The sequence below is a fragment of the Felis catus genome, chromosome F2 (genome assembly GCF_018350175.1).
Source record: "Felis catus isolate Fca126 chromosome F2, F.catus_Fca126_mat1.0, whole genome shotgun sequence".
Lineage (NCBI taxonomy): Eukaryota > Metazoa > Chordata > Mammalia > Carnivora > Felidae > Felis > Felis catus.
Window position 1 is genome coordinate 16,293,778 of NC_058385.1, and position 14,853 is coordinate 16,308,630.

Below are 14,853 nucleotides of genomic sequence, written 5' to 3' on the forward strand. Positions count from 1 at the left end.
AAGATAAATATGTGAAAAGATAGGTTTTTATTCATCAAAAGTTAACAGCAACAGGCACATATTAAAATGAGTATGGCAAAGCCTTTTACAAATGGCTTTACACTCAAGCTTTCTCCCAAGAAAATGGCTGTTGCAACGAACTGTAAACATAATCAATAAACAGTCTTTTACAGTAACAAGGGAAATACAATTGAACTAAAAGAAAGCACCGGTTTCTCTTAAAACTAGATTACAGTTGTGCTTACTATACATAAAACAATTTAAAACAAATTACAAAAGTGGAATGTTTGAAGTTTAAAATTAGTCCTTAGATTTTGTCCTAGAAAACATCTGTTCACATCAAAAGGCCCATCAAAGGGTAACGTTTCATCAAAGGGAGGGACAAGAAAACAATGCACTTGTTTCAAATCAAAACAAGAAGTTTGGTCACTTAGCTTTGTGCATAGTTTAAGGCAACTGGAGCGGTCTGTTACAGCTCGCCTACCTTCCCCTCCCCCAGTGTGGCTGCGCACCGTGTCACATTCTAAGATAATAAATAAAAGCTTACGTTTCAAATCCTTTCCCACATGGATAAATATAACACATGCACAGTCACACATGCACAAACATGCACGCAAACATACGTCCACACATCCACACACAACATACCTCTCACGCACTGCAGCGAAAGGGACTTTAGTACCCTTGCTCTGAAGGACACACTTCCCCATCCCACTTTATTTCAGATTGGCAAATACCCTGAGCTGTTTATGGTGTTTTAAACATTCCACCTGTTTCTTGCATGTGCAGGTCAAGAGTACAGTAGTGAAAACAACATGCAATGTCTTCACTGCAGAATCATAATACAGCTAGGACACTGGTGTTCTTCCCCTCCCGCCCCAAATCAGAAACTAACAGTTAAAAAAAATTGCATTGCCAAACAGCACTGGAGGGAAAGCTTGGCGGTACTCTATGATAAATGCTCAGTTTCCAGTGCGCAAAATAAAACTATAGCAAAAGGGAGGCTTTGGTGGCATCCAAAGAAGAAAAAGGCAAACCAGGGGGAAAGAGCTGCAGTTTAAGTTTGATCTTTAAAATTCTTAGTGGTTCCTTCACAATCATGCTCCAAGGCAATTTAGAACCAATATTTCAGAGTTGATTTGTAAACATCGAGTCTTGCAGGAGGCAGCAGAGGCTGGGCACTTCACATTTCCTTTTTCTCAGAGAGAACTTAGTGGAAGGTACAGATACACAATGTTGCGTCAGACTGGTTAAATTCCAAGAGATTTCTGCTGAAAGATACAGTTCAAGTTTCACGGTTCGAGGAGTAAATGCTTTGAAAAACTGGTGGCACGTTGCAAAACTTCCTTCGTTACTCCTTTCGGATCCGCTCCTGCTGGGCTTTGCATATTCAAGGTTTCACACGAAAGCCAAGTGCATATTGCTGTATGTTCAGGTCTTATAATTAAAAAGTGGGGTCGCACGATCCAGTAGAGGACACCTTGGGAATAAATAACGCTGGCCTCATTCCCTCGGAAACCTTGGCAGTCAAGAAAGTCCTCTCACCTCAAGACCCCATTTCACATTTCTAAAAACCTGCAGGAGGCAGTCTGTTCTGACGATTCTGGGGGCTATGATAACCGATTTTCCTGAGGTAATAGCTGTGAGTTCAACTCCTCGAACGCAGCATCAGTGTCCTCACTGGTGGATTGTTCTCTCTGCAACCCCTTCCAACTGGCTTTATTCAGCCCCATATGTCCGAGCATTGTCTGGGATAGCCTGGTATTGGAAAACCTGGCCCATTCTGTGAATAAAGGCTCCACAAGATAAGTCATGAAACCTGGAGAAAATAAGAGAAAAAAAGGTCTTAACATATATTCTGAAACTTTATCTTCAGAACATCTATCCAGTGTTTATTCTCTTAAGTCCTATTCTAATATTACCTAAGTTTTCAGTGTGTGTGTGTGTGTGTGTGTGTGTGTGTGTGTGTGTGTGTAAATGTACATAACTTCTCTGAAGAATCTATTTAGTAGCTCAATGGAACTTTAAGTCAAGGTGAATTGACAAACACATCAAATCTTTTCTGACGGTTCCTTTCAGCTACACCACCACATCCTATCTGAGCAAACACTCAGCGGTCCTCTCAACTCTGCAGAAAGCAGGACAGACAGTTGCAGTGAGACAGCTAGAGGCTAAGAGGGGTCTCTTCCAAGCCTGTGGGTGATGAGGCCTGAGCTGAAGTGGGGCTGGTGAGGTGCTGCTGGGTTTCGCCCCCTCAGGGATGGCATCTTCACACCTGGTCATGGTTACACTTGGCCACTTTATTTAAGTCAGAATTTACGGAACCAAAACTCATGACAAAAATTACGAGCCTAAAAAGAACAGAGCGTATTAGCTTCAGCAATTACTAAAATGAACACCAAAGTGTACCAGGGTCCTACTTTTTAAACAACTCATATAACTGATCTCTCTTAATTTGTAGTCGGAAAGGGAAAATGAGTGATTTCTGGGTTGTCTGTACCTTTAGGTTGTACAGCACTCATGCGGACATTATGCCTGATTTAACACTACAGTGTATCTTATACTCCTAGAAAATACCTCGTCAGTCAAATCACATATATTGGAGAAACATTTAGCATTATTTCCTCATCTTCTGATCTGTTAAGGAGGAGGAGCATGTACATTCGAATTCTATCATTGCTATGTAACAGTTTTAAAATTTTCTTCATCTCTAAAAACTTTTTCATTTCAGCAAAAGACCATGTAGACCACAGGCCACACAGGTTTCATTTAGGCAACAAAAAATTCTGGAGTTAAAGCAATTAGCACCCACTACTTTTAATTAGAAAAGTGTACAAATTGTGGTATCTGAAATAGTAATTAATATTGGAAATAAGGCCTTTCACTCCCTCCACGCATATTAACAGAGAACCTGCTATCTATGCCAGGCACTGTTCTAGGGTGGCCAGGAATATAGCAGTGAACGGACAGACAAGATGTGCCCTCAAGGAGTTACATTCTGGTGAAGAGAAAGACGTAACAAATAGAGGAAAATGTCACCTCTGCGGTCAAAGAACACAGCAGCTTTTTGGTAGCCATCCTCACACCACAGTGTCAGGCTGAACCAGTCACCCAGAGCCCTGTCCCTTCCAGGTGCCACAGTTAAGTGGTGAATCGCTAGAGTTTTATACCCAAATGCAGAACCTTATTATCATGCTTTTACATGAGTTTCATCTTATTTGATTCACCCGTTATTCCAACTGGTTGAGAGCTTTTGGATCTTGCCTCTAACAACCAACAGATTAGTATTACTTGTGGCTCTAAGTTAACCTCATTCTTTTAGGTCTTAAGCACCCGACAAAAATGAATGGGCTGGGGTCATGGACAGAGACAGCCACACAGCACCCTCCTGGAGGGCGGGGCTCTATTCATTAGCTGCTTGTGAATCCACTTGTTGTACGAGCCCATTTGCCTCTCTCTTACCCCCACAGATACCACAGGACACCTTGTCAAATGCCTTACTTCCCCAGTATGTGTTCTTTTCTTGTTTAACAAAACCATTATTTCTATCAAAGAAGGAAACTGTATTAATTACACATGACATCTACTTACTGACCCTATGCTGGCTCTGAATAACCACTGTTTAGCACAGTATTTATTCTGTATAATTTATAACTGTATAAATTGGGCAAACTATCAGAAAAGGAGGCAACTTCTCGAGAAGTCCACGTCTCCTAGGATTGTTGTGAGGAGTTGGCAGATGTCAGGTCTTACCATCATTTCCCTTATCCTTGTCCCTTAGATAACCTGACCTAGAAGTGCTGACACTGACAAGATCTGTAGACTGAAGTGAAGAATTTAAGGGGTCTAGCTTCCTTTCTCTTTTAGAAATTGTAGTTTTTAAAAACCTACTGTTAAATTAATCTAGAGAGTCACTGACTCCAGCAAAAGAACTTAAAAGTAGCTACAATGACTTTGCTACTCATTCACCTATCTTCAATTTAATTCCCTTTGCCCATATTTCACCTGTTCTTTTGCATTTGAAGGTTTTTCTACTTGAGACTCAGGGTACCCCAGATCTGCTTCTTAAGTGTCTTCTTATCCCCCCCAAAGAAAGCTCCCCCCTCTGCAAAATTCCCCAGGCTTCTGGCTGGTTGAGCCCCAGCACCACCCTCCCCTGCCCCCGCCATTCCCGCAGGTCTGTGCCACACTCTTCTTGGCCTGGCTCTTTATCTTCCCTAACTGTTCCTCTGCCATCAAGTCAGTTACTACCCACTGCCTTCCACATGACGATGCCTTGCAATTACTATGTAAGTATCAGATTTCTGAATTTCTGACCCCTACAAGCCTCTTTTCAAAGCACTATGCCACAGACGTGTGTTGTCTTCTGGATTTCTAGAAACTTTATCTTTCTGAAGTTTGTGCACCCATTTCTTTATGTTCAACCTAATCCTCAAAGGCCCTACTCAACACCAGCTACCAAAATCACATTCACCACGCAACACCTTGCTGACTTACCCATCCCCACGCTGGCCTCCTACTTTACGTTCAAAACCCCAACACCCACTCCTGTGCTCTTTTACAATAAGCTGCCCCTATTTTAATCAGCACATTTCCCTGTGCTTTCTGTTACAATTATGTCTCACTTAATTAATAGTTCTCTAGTGCCTCCTGCTTCTAGGTGCAGTGCAAAGCCTCAGGAATACATCGCTGCAGGAAGGACCTGGGAGCTAGGGGAGACGTATATCTGGTGCTTTGGAGGCCTGGAAAAGGAGCGACCGACTCTGCCTGGAGAGAGTAGAAGGTGGCATCTGGAGGAGGTGGATCTTCAAGAAAAATGAGTCCATCAGGCAGGTGGGAAGGAGTGGCGAGGGGGAAAGAGTAAAGGGGTGCCATGGATTTGGGGAACACTGCAGAGTCCCAGGTTGCTGCGGGTATGTGAGGGGAAGTTGCCGGGGAGAGAACTGAAGAGATTATTCGAGGGAAGCTTACAAGAGGCCTGTACAGGATGCTGAAGAATTAATCCACAGGCGGTGACAGAGAAAAGTAAGCCACAGCGGAAAATGGACTTCACATTATAATTGTGCTCAGTGGTCACTTTTTTCATTTTAGAATGCAATCCCAGAATTATGCAAAAGAAGCTTCCACATGAGCAAATCACGTATTCTGTCAGTTTTTAAACAAAGTTACTGCTACCTGCTTTGCAAATATTATGGTTTTTATGACCTAAGATTAAATGAGAGTAAATTATAAATGGAGCCCCAAAAAGGAAAAATGGGTAAAATTTCTTAAATTAAAAAATAGAAATGAGCACAATTTTAATAATTTATATTTCAGATGTAGATCTCTTCTTGGCAAACTTAAAATCAGCGGCATTTTTCTAACCAGCTAGAAGTATGTATAGTTACCAATCTGGATGTTGGCAATAGATTCAGTCTGACGATCACAAAGTGGACTCACACCCAAATGATACTTCTTTTCTATATCTCCTAAAATTATAAAAACAAGATAGAATGACTTATGTGGAACATAACTATTGCTTAAGTATACAGTTAACGTCTTCATCTTACCTGTAAATTCCTTAGAAAATGCATGACATACTTAATCCTCAAGAGAGGATGGCTTCTAAATTAGTTCTTTTTAAAATTTTTAAGTTATTCACACATAGAAAAGGTTGCCAAGCTGATATCCTATTTTAAATGGAGGAGATGAAAAATTTTACTAGGTGTTACCCCAAGACTATAATTCTGTCAGCATTTTAATTTAAAACTTAGATTTCTAAAAGGAAGGCGCATGAAATGAAGATCCTTGGTTCCTGTTTTTAAATTACTAAAAATAACTTGCATGTTCACAGGGCCATGGGACCCTCCAAAAGGGATGATGAGATACAAGGTCAGGGAAATCTTTCTGGACAGCAAAATTTCTAACCTGACTTATGTCTATTTATAAATGCAAATATTCACATTTCATCATTTCAAAAGAGAACTGCTAATTTCCAAAATATGCTCAATTTGTACATTATTGCCTGTATGTACATCTATACTGAGTTGTCACTAAAAATACCAACAAGCATCTATTGCTTGACTCCTGTAAATGTCTGGGTTTTTTTATTCAAATGATGCTAAAAAATGAATTGAACAGACTACTTATCACTCAAAACTGTAACTTGCCTTGATGGAAGAATTCCTCTGTTACTTTTTCACTCCACTGCTTGCTTAATTCCCAGGTCCGACATGGGTTACAAATATCAGCACATTTCAAAGCCATCTAGCAAGCAAAATATTAAAATTCTTTAAAGAAAAAAGCAAAATTTCAATTGTACTAAGCTTAAGTATACTCCAATAGTGGGAAAAAAGGACACTTTAATGAAGAAAAATGCTGCAACAGAAAATTCATTGTCTTTTATATTAATTTTATGATGCTATTATGTCTATCAATCATGTCTTCAGGAATGCTAAACGACACTTTATACCCAAGAGCCAAGCATAAGGACTGGACTAAACATAAAGCTACAAATAAATCATTGTATTCTCGCTCATTTTTAGATCCAAGAACTAATTTGTGAAAATAAAATACTTGGCTAAAAGATGCTCAACATCACTCATCTCAGGGAAATACAAATCAAAACCATGATGAAACCATGATGAGATACCACCTCACAACCGTCAGAATGGCTAAAATTAACAACACAACAAAACAACAGATGTTGGCGACAACGTAGAGAAAAGGAACCCTCTTGTACTGCTGGTGGGAATGCAAACTGGTGCAGCCACTCAGGATAATAGGATGGAGGTTCCCCAAAAAGTTAAAAACAGACTACCCTACAATCCAGCAATTATACTACTAGGTATTTGCCCAAAGGATACAAAAATACAGATTTGAAGGGGTACATGGTACCCTGATGTTTATAGCAGCATTAGCAATAACAGCCAAAGTATGGAGAAAGTACCAGTGTCCATTGACTGATAATGGATAAAGAAGATATGGCATATATATATATTTTATATATATAAAATATGCCTACACACACACACACACACACACACACACACACACACACAGGAATATTAGCCATCAAAAGGAACGAAACCTTGCGATTTGCAATGACATGGATGGAGCTAGAGTGTATTATGCTAAGCAAAATAAGTCAATCAGAAAAAAGACAAATACCATATGATTTCTCTCATATGTGGGATTTAAGAAATGGAAGAGATGAACATATTGGAAGGGGGTGAAGAAGAGAGTGAAACAAACCATAAGAGACTCTTACAATTTTGTTTTTAATGTTTATTCATTTTTTGAGAGAGAAAGAGCAAGTGTGAGCATGCATGAGTGGGGAAGGGGCAGAGAGAGAGGGAGACACAGAATCTAAAGCAGGCTCTAGGCTCTGGGCTGTCAGCACAGAGGCCAATGCGGGGCTCGAACCCACAAACTAACTGCAAGGTCATGACCTGAGCTAAAGTCAGAAGTTTAACCGACTGAGCCACCCAGGTGCCCCACCATAAGAGACTCTTAACAAAGGAGAAGTGAGGGTTGATGGAGGGAGGTGGGTGGGGGATGGGCTAGATGGGTGATGGGTACTAAGGTGGGCACTTGTGATGCACACTGGGTGTTGTATGTAGGTCACTGAATTCTGCTCCTGAAACCAATACTGCACTGTATGTTAACTAAGTAGAATTTGAGTAAAAATTTGAAAAAAAATTCATAAAAAAATAATAAAATAAAATAAATTACTGTTTGTTGGTCAGTACCCTAATCTCACAAAAATGGTTTTTGTTAGAAATCACGAGTATGAAAACTACAAAAAGAACGGTGCTTTCCTAAGGAGAAGATTCACCTTCTGTAAGATACTTTACTAATGGAAGGAAATCCCACAGCTTTCCCTCAAAATTTAACCACTCTGAAAGCTACACTAGACTACTTCATTTTTATTCTAACAGTCATGTGATTTACCCTAGAAAGAATCTTTCCCAACCCCATTTTACCTGTAAGACCAAATGCCTATGCCTGGCATCTTCAAGGCGTAAATCACCTCTGTCCAAATGGGACCGGAACAATGACAGATACTCATTTTGGCGACTGATGTCTGTGGCTAGTATCAAAGCACCTATCTGAGTCTCCATTTGTTGCCTGGAATTAGAGAAATATAAAAAGAAAATACAAGACTTTCAATTAAATAGTTACTTCTTGATTTTTTTTTTCTTAAACTTAATATTCTGCCATTCAACTTTTAACCTATCACAACAAATGAATTTTAAAGAATGCATTTAAAAAAACCTACCAAAATCATCAAAACTAAAACCAAAGGAGTTTGTAGGAAAGTACAAATATGTGCACATTCCCAAAAGAATGCCTTTATTTTGCCAGCCAAGGAGGAATTAGTTGTCTAAAAACAAATCCATATGAGCCTGATACGTTATTTTATAAAATTTTTGGCTGGGATGTGCTGAGGGTACACAACTTTGGTTTCTTTCTTGGGTGTCTGATACCTGGAAGTCAGAAGGTTGGCTCAAACGGAGAAAGAACAGCCCATTCAACAACTAAGTCTGGTAGATATTTTGACTAAGATGCATGATTATATGCTGACGAAACCCCACCAAACAATTTGATAAAGTTTAGATGTAACTGTATTTTCAAGGTCAAATTCTAGAATCAATTATCTACATGAATATCCAACTTTTCTGGAAAGGAAAAGGTAACATGTTAATGCAAATACATCATATATCATTTTTAAAACTGTCTCAAGTAAAAAAATAATTAAGACTGTCTCAAGTCAAATAATAAGAGAAATAAACTTAAAAAAAAACCAAAAAAACCCTTCCTTTTTTCCCCTCAATGGGCTGTAGCGAACATTATCTTTGTATAAATATCAGTAAAGAGCTGTCAACAGATTAAAAGGCTCACAATATTGGATATTAAATGAAATAAATCCTAAATAAAGGAAACATAAAAGAATGCTATTAGGTAGTGTTCCTTATTGTCAGTTTTTATCGATAGGGTTAATCATCAAATGTAAAACATGACAAAAAGAAGAAAGCAAACATTTTAATCTGCTTTGATCAAGAAAAAGATAACTTATATATACAAAACTATGGTTTAAGCAATTTTTCTATTTGTACTACAGCAAGAAACAATTTTACTTACCAGAAGTATTGTCATAACTCCAAATGGTATCCATGAATAAAGATTTAAAAAATAAAAAATAAAGTCCAGCTTTTTTCTTATGGTCATTACACAAAATACTTAAGTTTTTAAAATAAAGTTGTTTTAAGTTATGAAATGGAAAAAGGAAAGACTAATAGTAACTTAAATTTTAGTACCCAAACTTATTTTTATGCCTCACCTTGTTTCTAGAATTAGATGGTTTATATCCACTTACATGGTTTTCTTAAGAGTATCTTCTCTCAGTGAGGCATTATTAAAAGCTTTTGTTTGTGGATCAGTGAGAAGAGATTTTGTTAATCACCATCATATCGGGCTTATTTGCACTGATGTTTATTAGGCTTTCAAATGGCCTGCTTAACATTAAATGGTCTTTTCTTAAAAAATTAGTATTTCCTGTTCCTTCCATCATTATTTTATCCTATGCTCCCGAAGTGACTCCAGGGCTATGCTATTGAGGTATAAAGCATTTTTTTTTTACTTATAGATTTTGAAAACTTCCTGAAACTTTTAATGAGGGTATTTATGATACAGAATAATTAATTTCTTTATACCTAGAACATAAGGTTTTATTCAAATGAGCATAAAATGGAAACATGTAACACTATTTACATAAATAGTAAACTATGAGGCACTGTGCATTTGGAGTGAATTTTATAATACTCAAATCTACGGAATGATCCATAAAAAAAAAATCACTAAAAAAATACTACTGTCTTCACTGCAGAACAGGTTTAAATTACTAGAATTTTGATATAAACTTTTAAGATAAAATAATTCAGCCATTAAACAAAAACTGAAAACTGTGGGAACACCTGAATAATTTTGAAACCTTTATAAAATTGTTTTACCAACTTAATTTCCATAGTTCATAACAAATTAAATGTGTCTTAATCCAACCTACCTGCTTTCTGATGGCATATGTGAGAATAAGCCAGATTCTCTCAATAATCCCACTGCAGATCTCCAGTGGTGATTTTCCAGTACTGAGGTATTCTACAAAAAGGGGCATATCTGAGTTATTTAATAGCGAGTCTCTTTCTGAACATAAAGAATTATCTGTAGGTAATATTAATCTGGTTAAAATTCTAATGTTCATGGACAATCTGTTTACTACTTTGACTCCATTAAAACATTTTCCAGAATGCAAGAATATTAAATCTCATGATAAAATTGCACTGACCTTGTATAAAGTTGCCAAGTAATGGTTAGTTTTAATAAGGAAAGGTTGATTAACACCTGGATGATCCAGATCATGAGTGGCAGCTGCAATTAAGCTCAGCAAGACATCCCAAGGGGTTACAGAACTGGCAAGCTGAAGTGGGACAAAAGAAATAAACTCTGTACCATTACAGTAGTTTTGAATTTGCCTCAAATGGTAGTGTCGAGTCTCCTCCCCCGTCATGTTTTTCAGACTGTTCATTAAGGGCACCAAGCACCTGCCAGGTACTGTCCTCATCACGACACGAGGGAGAGGTAGAATATGTGTGTTCCCATCCACACAGAGTTTACAGACCTTGTTCTTACACTGTGTTCATTTGAGACAGACTTACTCAAAATGACAGCCAAAGTATAAATGATCTTTTTTGAGAAATGGGTTTAAAACAAACACAGGTTTCTGTATGTTTATTACCGTAGTTGCTACCAACAGAAGACCTATGAGGTCTTTCAACTTTTTTTTATTGCAGTAAGAACACTTAATGTGAGATCTACGCTCACATTATCAGAGTTTTAAGTGTACAATTACATAAGACCTATGACTGAAGGCGCTTATTCATCAACAAATTGGTTACTAGACTTCAATTAAGACTCCAAACTGTAGGGGCGCCTGGGTGGCTCAGTCGGTTAAGCGGCCGACTTTGGCTCAGGTCATGATCTCGCGGTCCGTGAATTCGAGCCCCGCGTCGGGCCCTGGGCTGATGGCTCAGAGCCTGAAGCCTGTTTCAGATTCTGTGTCTCCCTCTCTCTGACCCTCCCCATTCATGCTCTGTCTCTCTCTGTCTCAAAAATAAATAAACGTTAAAAAAAAAATTAGAATCCAAACTGTAACATTATTTCTGAGGTCTTTAATGTTTAAGGAAGCTGAGTAATCCTGGGGCAGTCTATATCCACTCTATTAAGAAAATCCTCTCCCAACAGATGGATATAGTCAGAACAGCGTTCACAATATAGTCACCTCAGAAAAAGTGATTGTGTAAGTGAGCAATTATAATGTTACTCTCAATAATCATTGCAGATCTTAGCTGATACAATAAAATAATCACAAGGGGTAATTACCTGACTGAAACGGTCAATGATAAATAACAAACTGTCAGTAGTAAAAAAAAATAATGATTACCTTTATAATAAAGACAAAGAAGCCAACGATATTAAGACAATTTTTAAAGTGGGTTAAAAACAAGGCAACTGTTGCTTAGGATTCTGTGTCTCCCTCTCTCTGCTTCTCCCCACTCGTGCTCTTTCTCTCAAAAATAAATACATGTAAAAAAACATTAAAAAAACAAAACAAAACAAAACAAGGCTACTGTTATTTCCATTCCTTTAACTGTATCTGGTAATGCCAGACAGTAACAACAAGCTGTGTGAAGAAGAAACTGCAAACCATTTGATGGAGACGTCTGCAAAGCTATCATCAGGGCCCTTTTCCAAATAAAAAACTAGTAATGCTGAGTTTTCCTGTGTTCAACAAAAAACATCACTGTTTTTATTGTTGCTATTAGGTGCTAATAGGCTCAACTGGAACAAAATTATAATCTAAGCTCAGCTATGAAAACACAGAAAGTAAACACTCAAGTTAGGGCTGATGTCAAGTACAGAAAGAAGGAACTTTGCCCTAACTTTCTAGCAATTTGGGGGGGCTTTGAGTATTTCTTTTTGCACTTAAGAGTCCAGGAATTAGCTCTTACATAGAAATCATATATAAAAACTGAAAGCAGATTTTTTTTTAATTTTTTTTTTTTTTAACGTTTATTTATTTTTGAGACAGAGAGAGACAGAGCATGAACAGGGGAGGGGCAGAGAGAGGGGGAGACACAAAATCTGAAACAGGCTCCAGGCTCTGAGCTGTCAGCCCAGGGCTTGACGTGGGGCTCGAACTCACGGACTGTGAGATCATGACCTGAGCCGAAGTCGGACGCTCAACCGACCAAGCCACCCAGGCGCCCCCCTCTTTTGTTTTTTTAAAATGTTTATTCATTCTTTGAGGGACAGAGAGAGACAGAGCGTGAGTAGGGGTGGGTGGGCTGAGAGAAGGAGACACAGAATCCAAAGCAGTTTCCAGACTCCAAGCTGTCAGCACAGAGCCAGACGCAGGGCTGGAACTCACAAACTATGAGATCTTGACCTGAGCTAAAGTCGGACGCCTAACCGACTGAGCCACCCAGGTGCCCGGAAAGCAGGTTTCTCACTAAATACTATATTTAAGCCTTTCTATTTGATTCCCTCTGCACCTGCATTTTTCTATAGGTGACTCCTTCTCAAATTTTTCCTTTCAGTTTACGTGGTTTCTGACCACCTTATCTACAGCTCTAAATGCTTGCCATCCTCTGGTCACTCTCCAGCACATTCCTCGATTTAGATTCCTTCATAGCAGTAATTACTACAATATATGTCAACATTCTATTTATTTGTCTAATGACTGCATCCCCCACTGGGACCTTTCCTGTCCTGTTTACCACTGGATTCCTAGCACCAGGAAAATGTATTGAATGAAAGCACTTGAAAGTGTGAAGCCTTGTGAAAGCCCAGGCAGTAAGAGATACAATCTTAAGGCTTTTTTTAGAATGTACTTTTAAAACTGAATGAGTCTATTTTAAAATGTAAACTACAATAAAGGTGAAAGGAATTTTTGCATTTTAGGGCTTAGTGATTTTATCTCCTTCACTGAAGCTTTGACTAAGTTCACTAAGTATGTTAACCATGAAAAGTATTTTTTAAAAAAATACTTGAGAGAGAAAGAGGGAGGGAGAAGGAGAGAGGGAGGGAAGGAGGGAGAGAGAGAGTGTGAGCAAGCGCATGTGAATGCACTCACAAGCGGGGAAGAGGCAGAGAGAGAGGAAGAGAGAGCATCCCAAGCAGGCTCTGTGACAGCACAGAACCAAACCATAAGTTCGTGACCTTGAGCCAAAATCAAGAGTCAGACGCTTAACTGACTGAGCCACCTAGCAGCCAAGTATTTCAAATAAGTGTAATCAAAGCTGCATAAGGCAAAAAGTATTTAAAATAAGAAATATCAGATACATAGGCAAAAAAAAAAAAAAAAAAAGCTTAAAATCAGTGCTGCCAGAGCTGCACAGGTAAGGCAGCATTTTTCTTCATTTTTACCACACCCTTCGCACTCTCGCCTTGCCCAGGGCCTGGCATCAGCCCTTACCTTCCACGCCCCTGGCTTCTGGTTGGGTGTGGCCAGTGGAAGATGGGAGGGGAGCCACCTTCACAGACCTGTGCACCAGCTTAATTAACCTCCTCTGTGTCTCACAGAACATGACACTTACCTTCATCATTCCATTTACCTGGCTGTATGGTGATTATCAGTTTCTCCCAAAAATTCTCAACAGAGGCTTCAGCCTTGGCCCAGAGTTTTTTTTAAAAGCTCAATTAGAAAATTCGGGCACTCAGGAGCATACATTTGTCAAAAATGTGCCCATAAAATGTATATATTTTATTGTGGCATACAAGTGATACCACAATGAAGTTGCTTTTTTAAAAAAAGGCATGATGTATATACTTTAAAAACTGGGGTATTTTCACATATTCCACAATCTCTTGAAAAATGACAAGACTGGTGACCACATGGCTATATTCTCAGAACTGGCATCAATTAGCACAATCTGATTTAGTCAGCTTGCTTTCCCTTCTAACATCTAGTGGGAACTCAGATCCCAGGGGGAGAAGAGTTTAGAAACAGGGCTGAGGGTAAGCAAATGTGATTTCAGGACCATCAAGGGTAGGAAACATCCAAAGACAAACACGGCTTTCCGTTATCATCTACAGTTGATCCCTACATCTATATCTCCAACAGATTCTCTTCTCTGCTCCAGACTCTCTTATCCAACTCTCTATTCAACATCTGCATTTGGATACCACACAAACACATTTAACTCTACATATCCAAAGTGGAGGTCATCATCTCTACCAGCCTTACCCCCAAAACTTGCTCCCTTTTCTACGTACTTGCTCTCACAGAATTCCACACTCTACTCAGCTGCCCCACGCAGTCTTCATTGACTCTTCTCTCTGCTTCATTCCTCCAGAGGCATGCAGACACCATAGGCTAGGCACTCTAACTCCCAAGAGATCTTACAGACCGTCTACCTCTCTCCTTCCCCAAAGCCCCTTGCCTAGCTTGGGCCACCAGGCTCTTTCATGGTGCACCAAAACAAAACAGCTTCTGACAGGTGTGGGAAAGTCTCCTGCTTCCCTTCTGTAGCTCCCCATTCATTCTCTGAATTGGACTAATGCTGTGCGGCCCTCATGGAGGTTACAAGGAGCTTGGTGTAAATGCCAGTGTCTTAACACAGAGTTGGGGGTTTCGTCGGATCCAGACCTCACCTGGACTTCTCCAGCTTCTCTCTCAACAATCACTCAGTTGTCCAACTGCTGTACAAATATAACCAGGATGGGAAACTTGATCCAGCCAGATCTCAGTTTAGTGAAGGAAGCCTCTGATTTTGAGTCAAATCACTCATTTAAGGAAAAGTATTTGAAAGTAAG

General features: G+C 39.1%; 1 protein-coding gene across 3 annotated transcripts in view; it reads right to left on the reverse strand.

The window, feature by feature from the left end:
- Positions 1–8: 8 nt before the first annotated feature.
- Positions 9–14,853, reverse strand: part of PDE7A (phosphodiesterase 7A) — a 129,130-nt gene continuing 114,285 nt past the window's right edge. For all 3 annotated transcript variants that reach the window (XM_011291371.4, XM_023248551.2, XM_011291372.4), the window contains exons 8-13: positions 10,325–10,456; positions 10,046–10,137; positions 7,965–8,109; positions 6,150–6,246; positions 5,388–5,468; positions 9–1,819 (exon numbers count right to left, since the gene is read on the reverse strand). In XM_011291371.4, the coding sequence (XP_011289673.1) occupies positions 1,611–1,819; positions 5,388–5,468; positions 6,150–6,246; positions 7,965–8,109; positions 10,046–10,137; positions 10,325–10,456 (756 nt within the window). In that variant the 3' untranslated portion in view covers positions 9–1,610. The remainder of the gene's footprint in view (positions 1,820–5,387; positions 5,469–6,149; positions 6,247–7,964; positions 8,110–10,045; positions 10,138–10,324; positions 10,457–14,853) is intronic.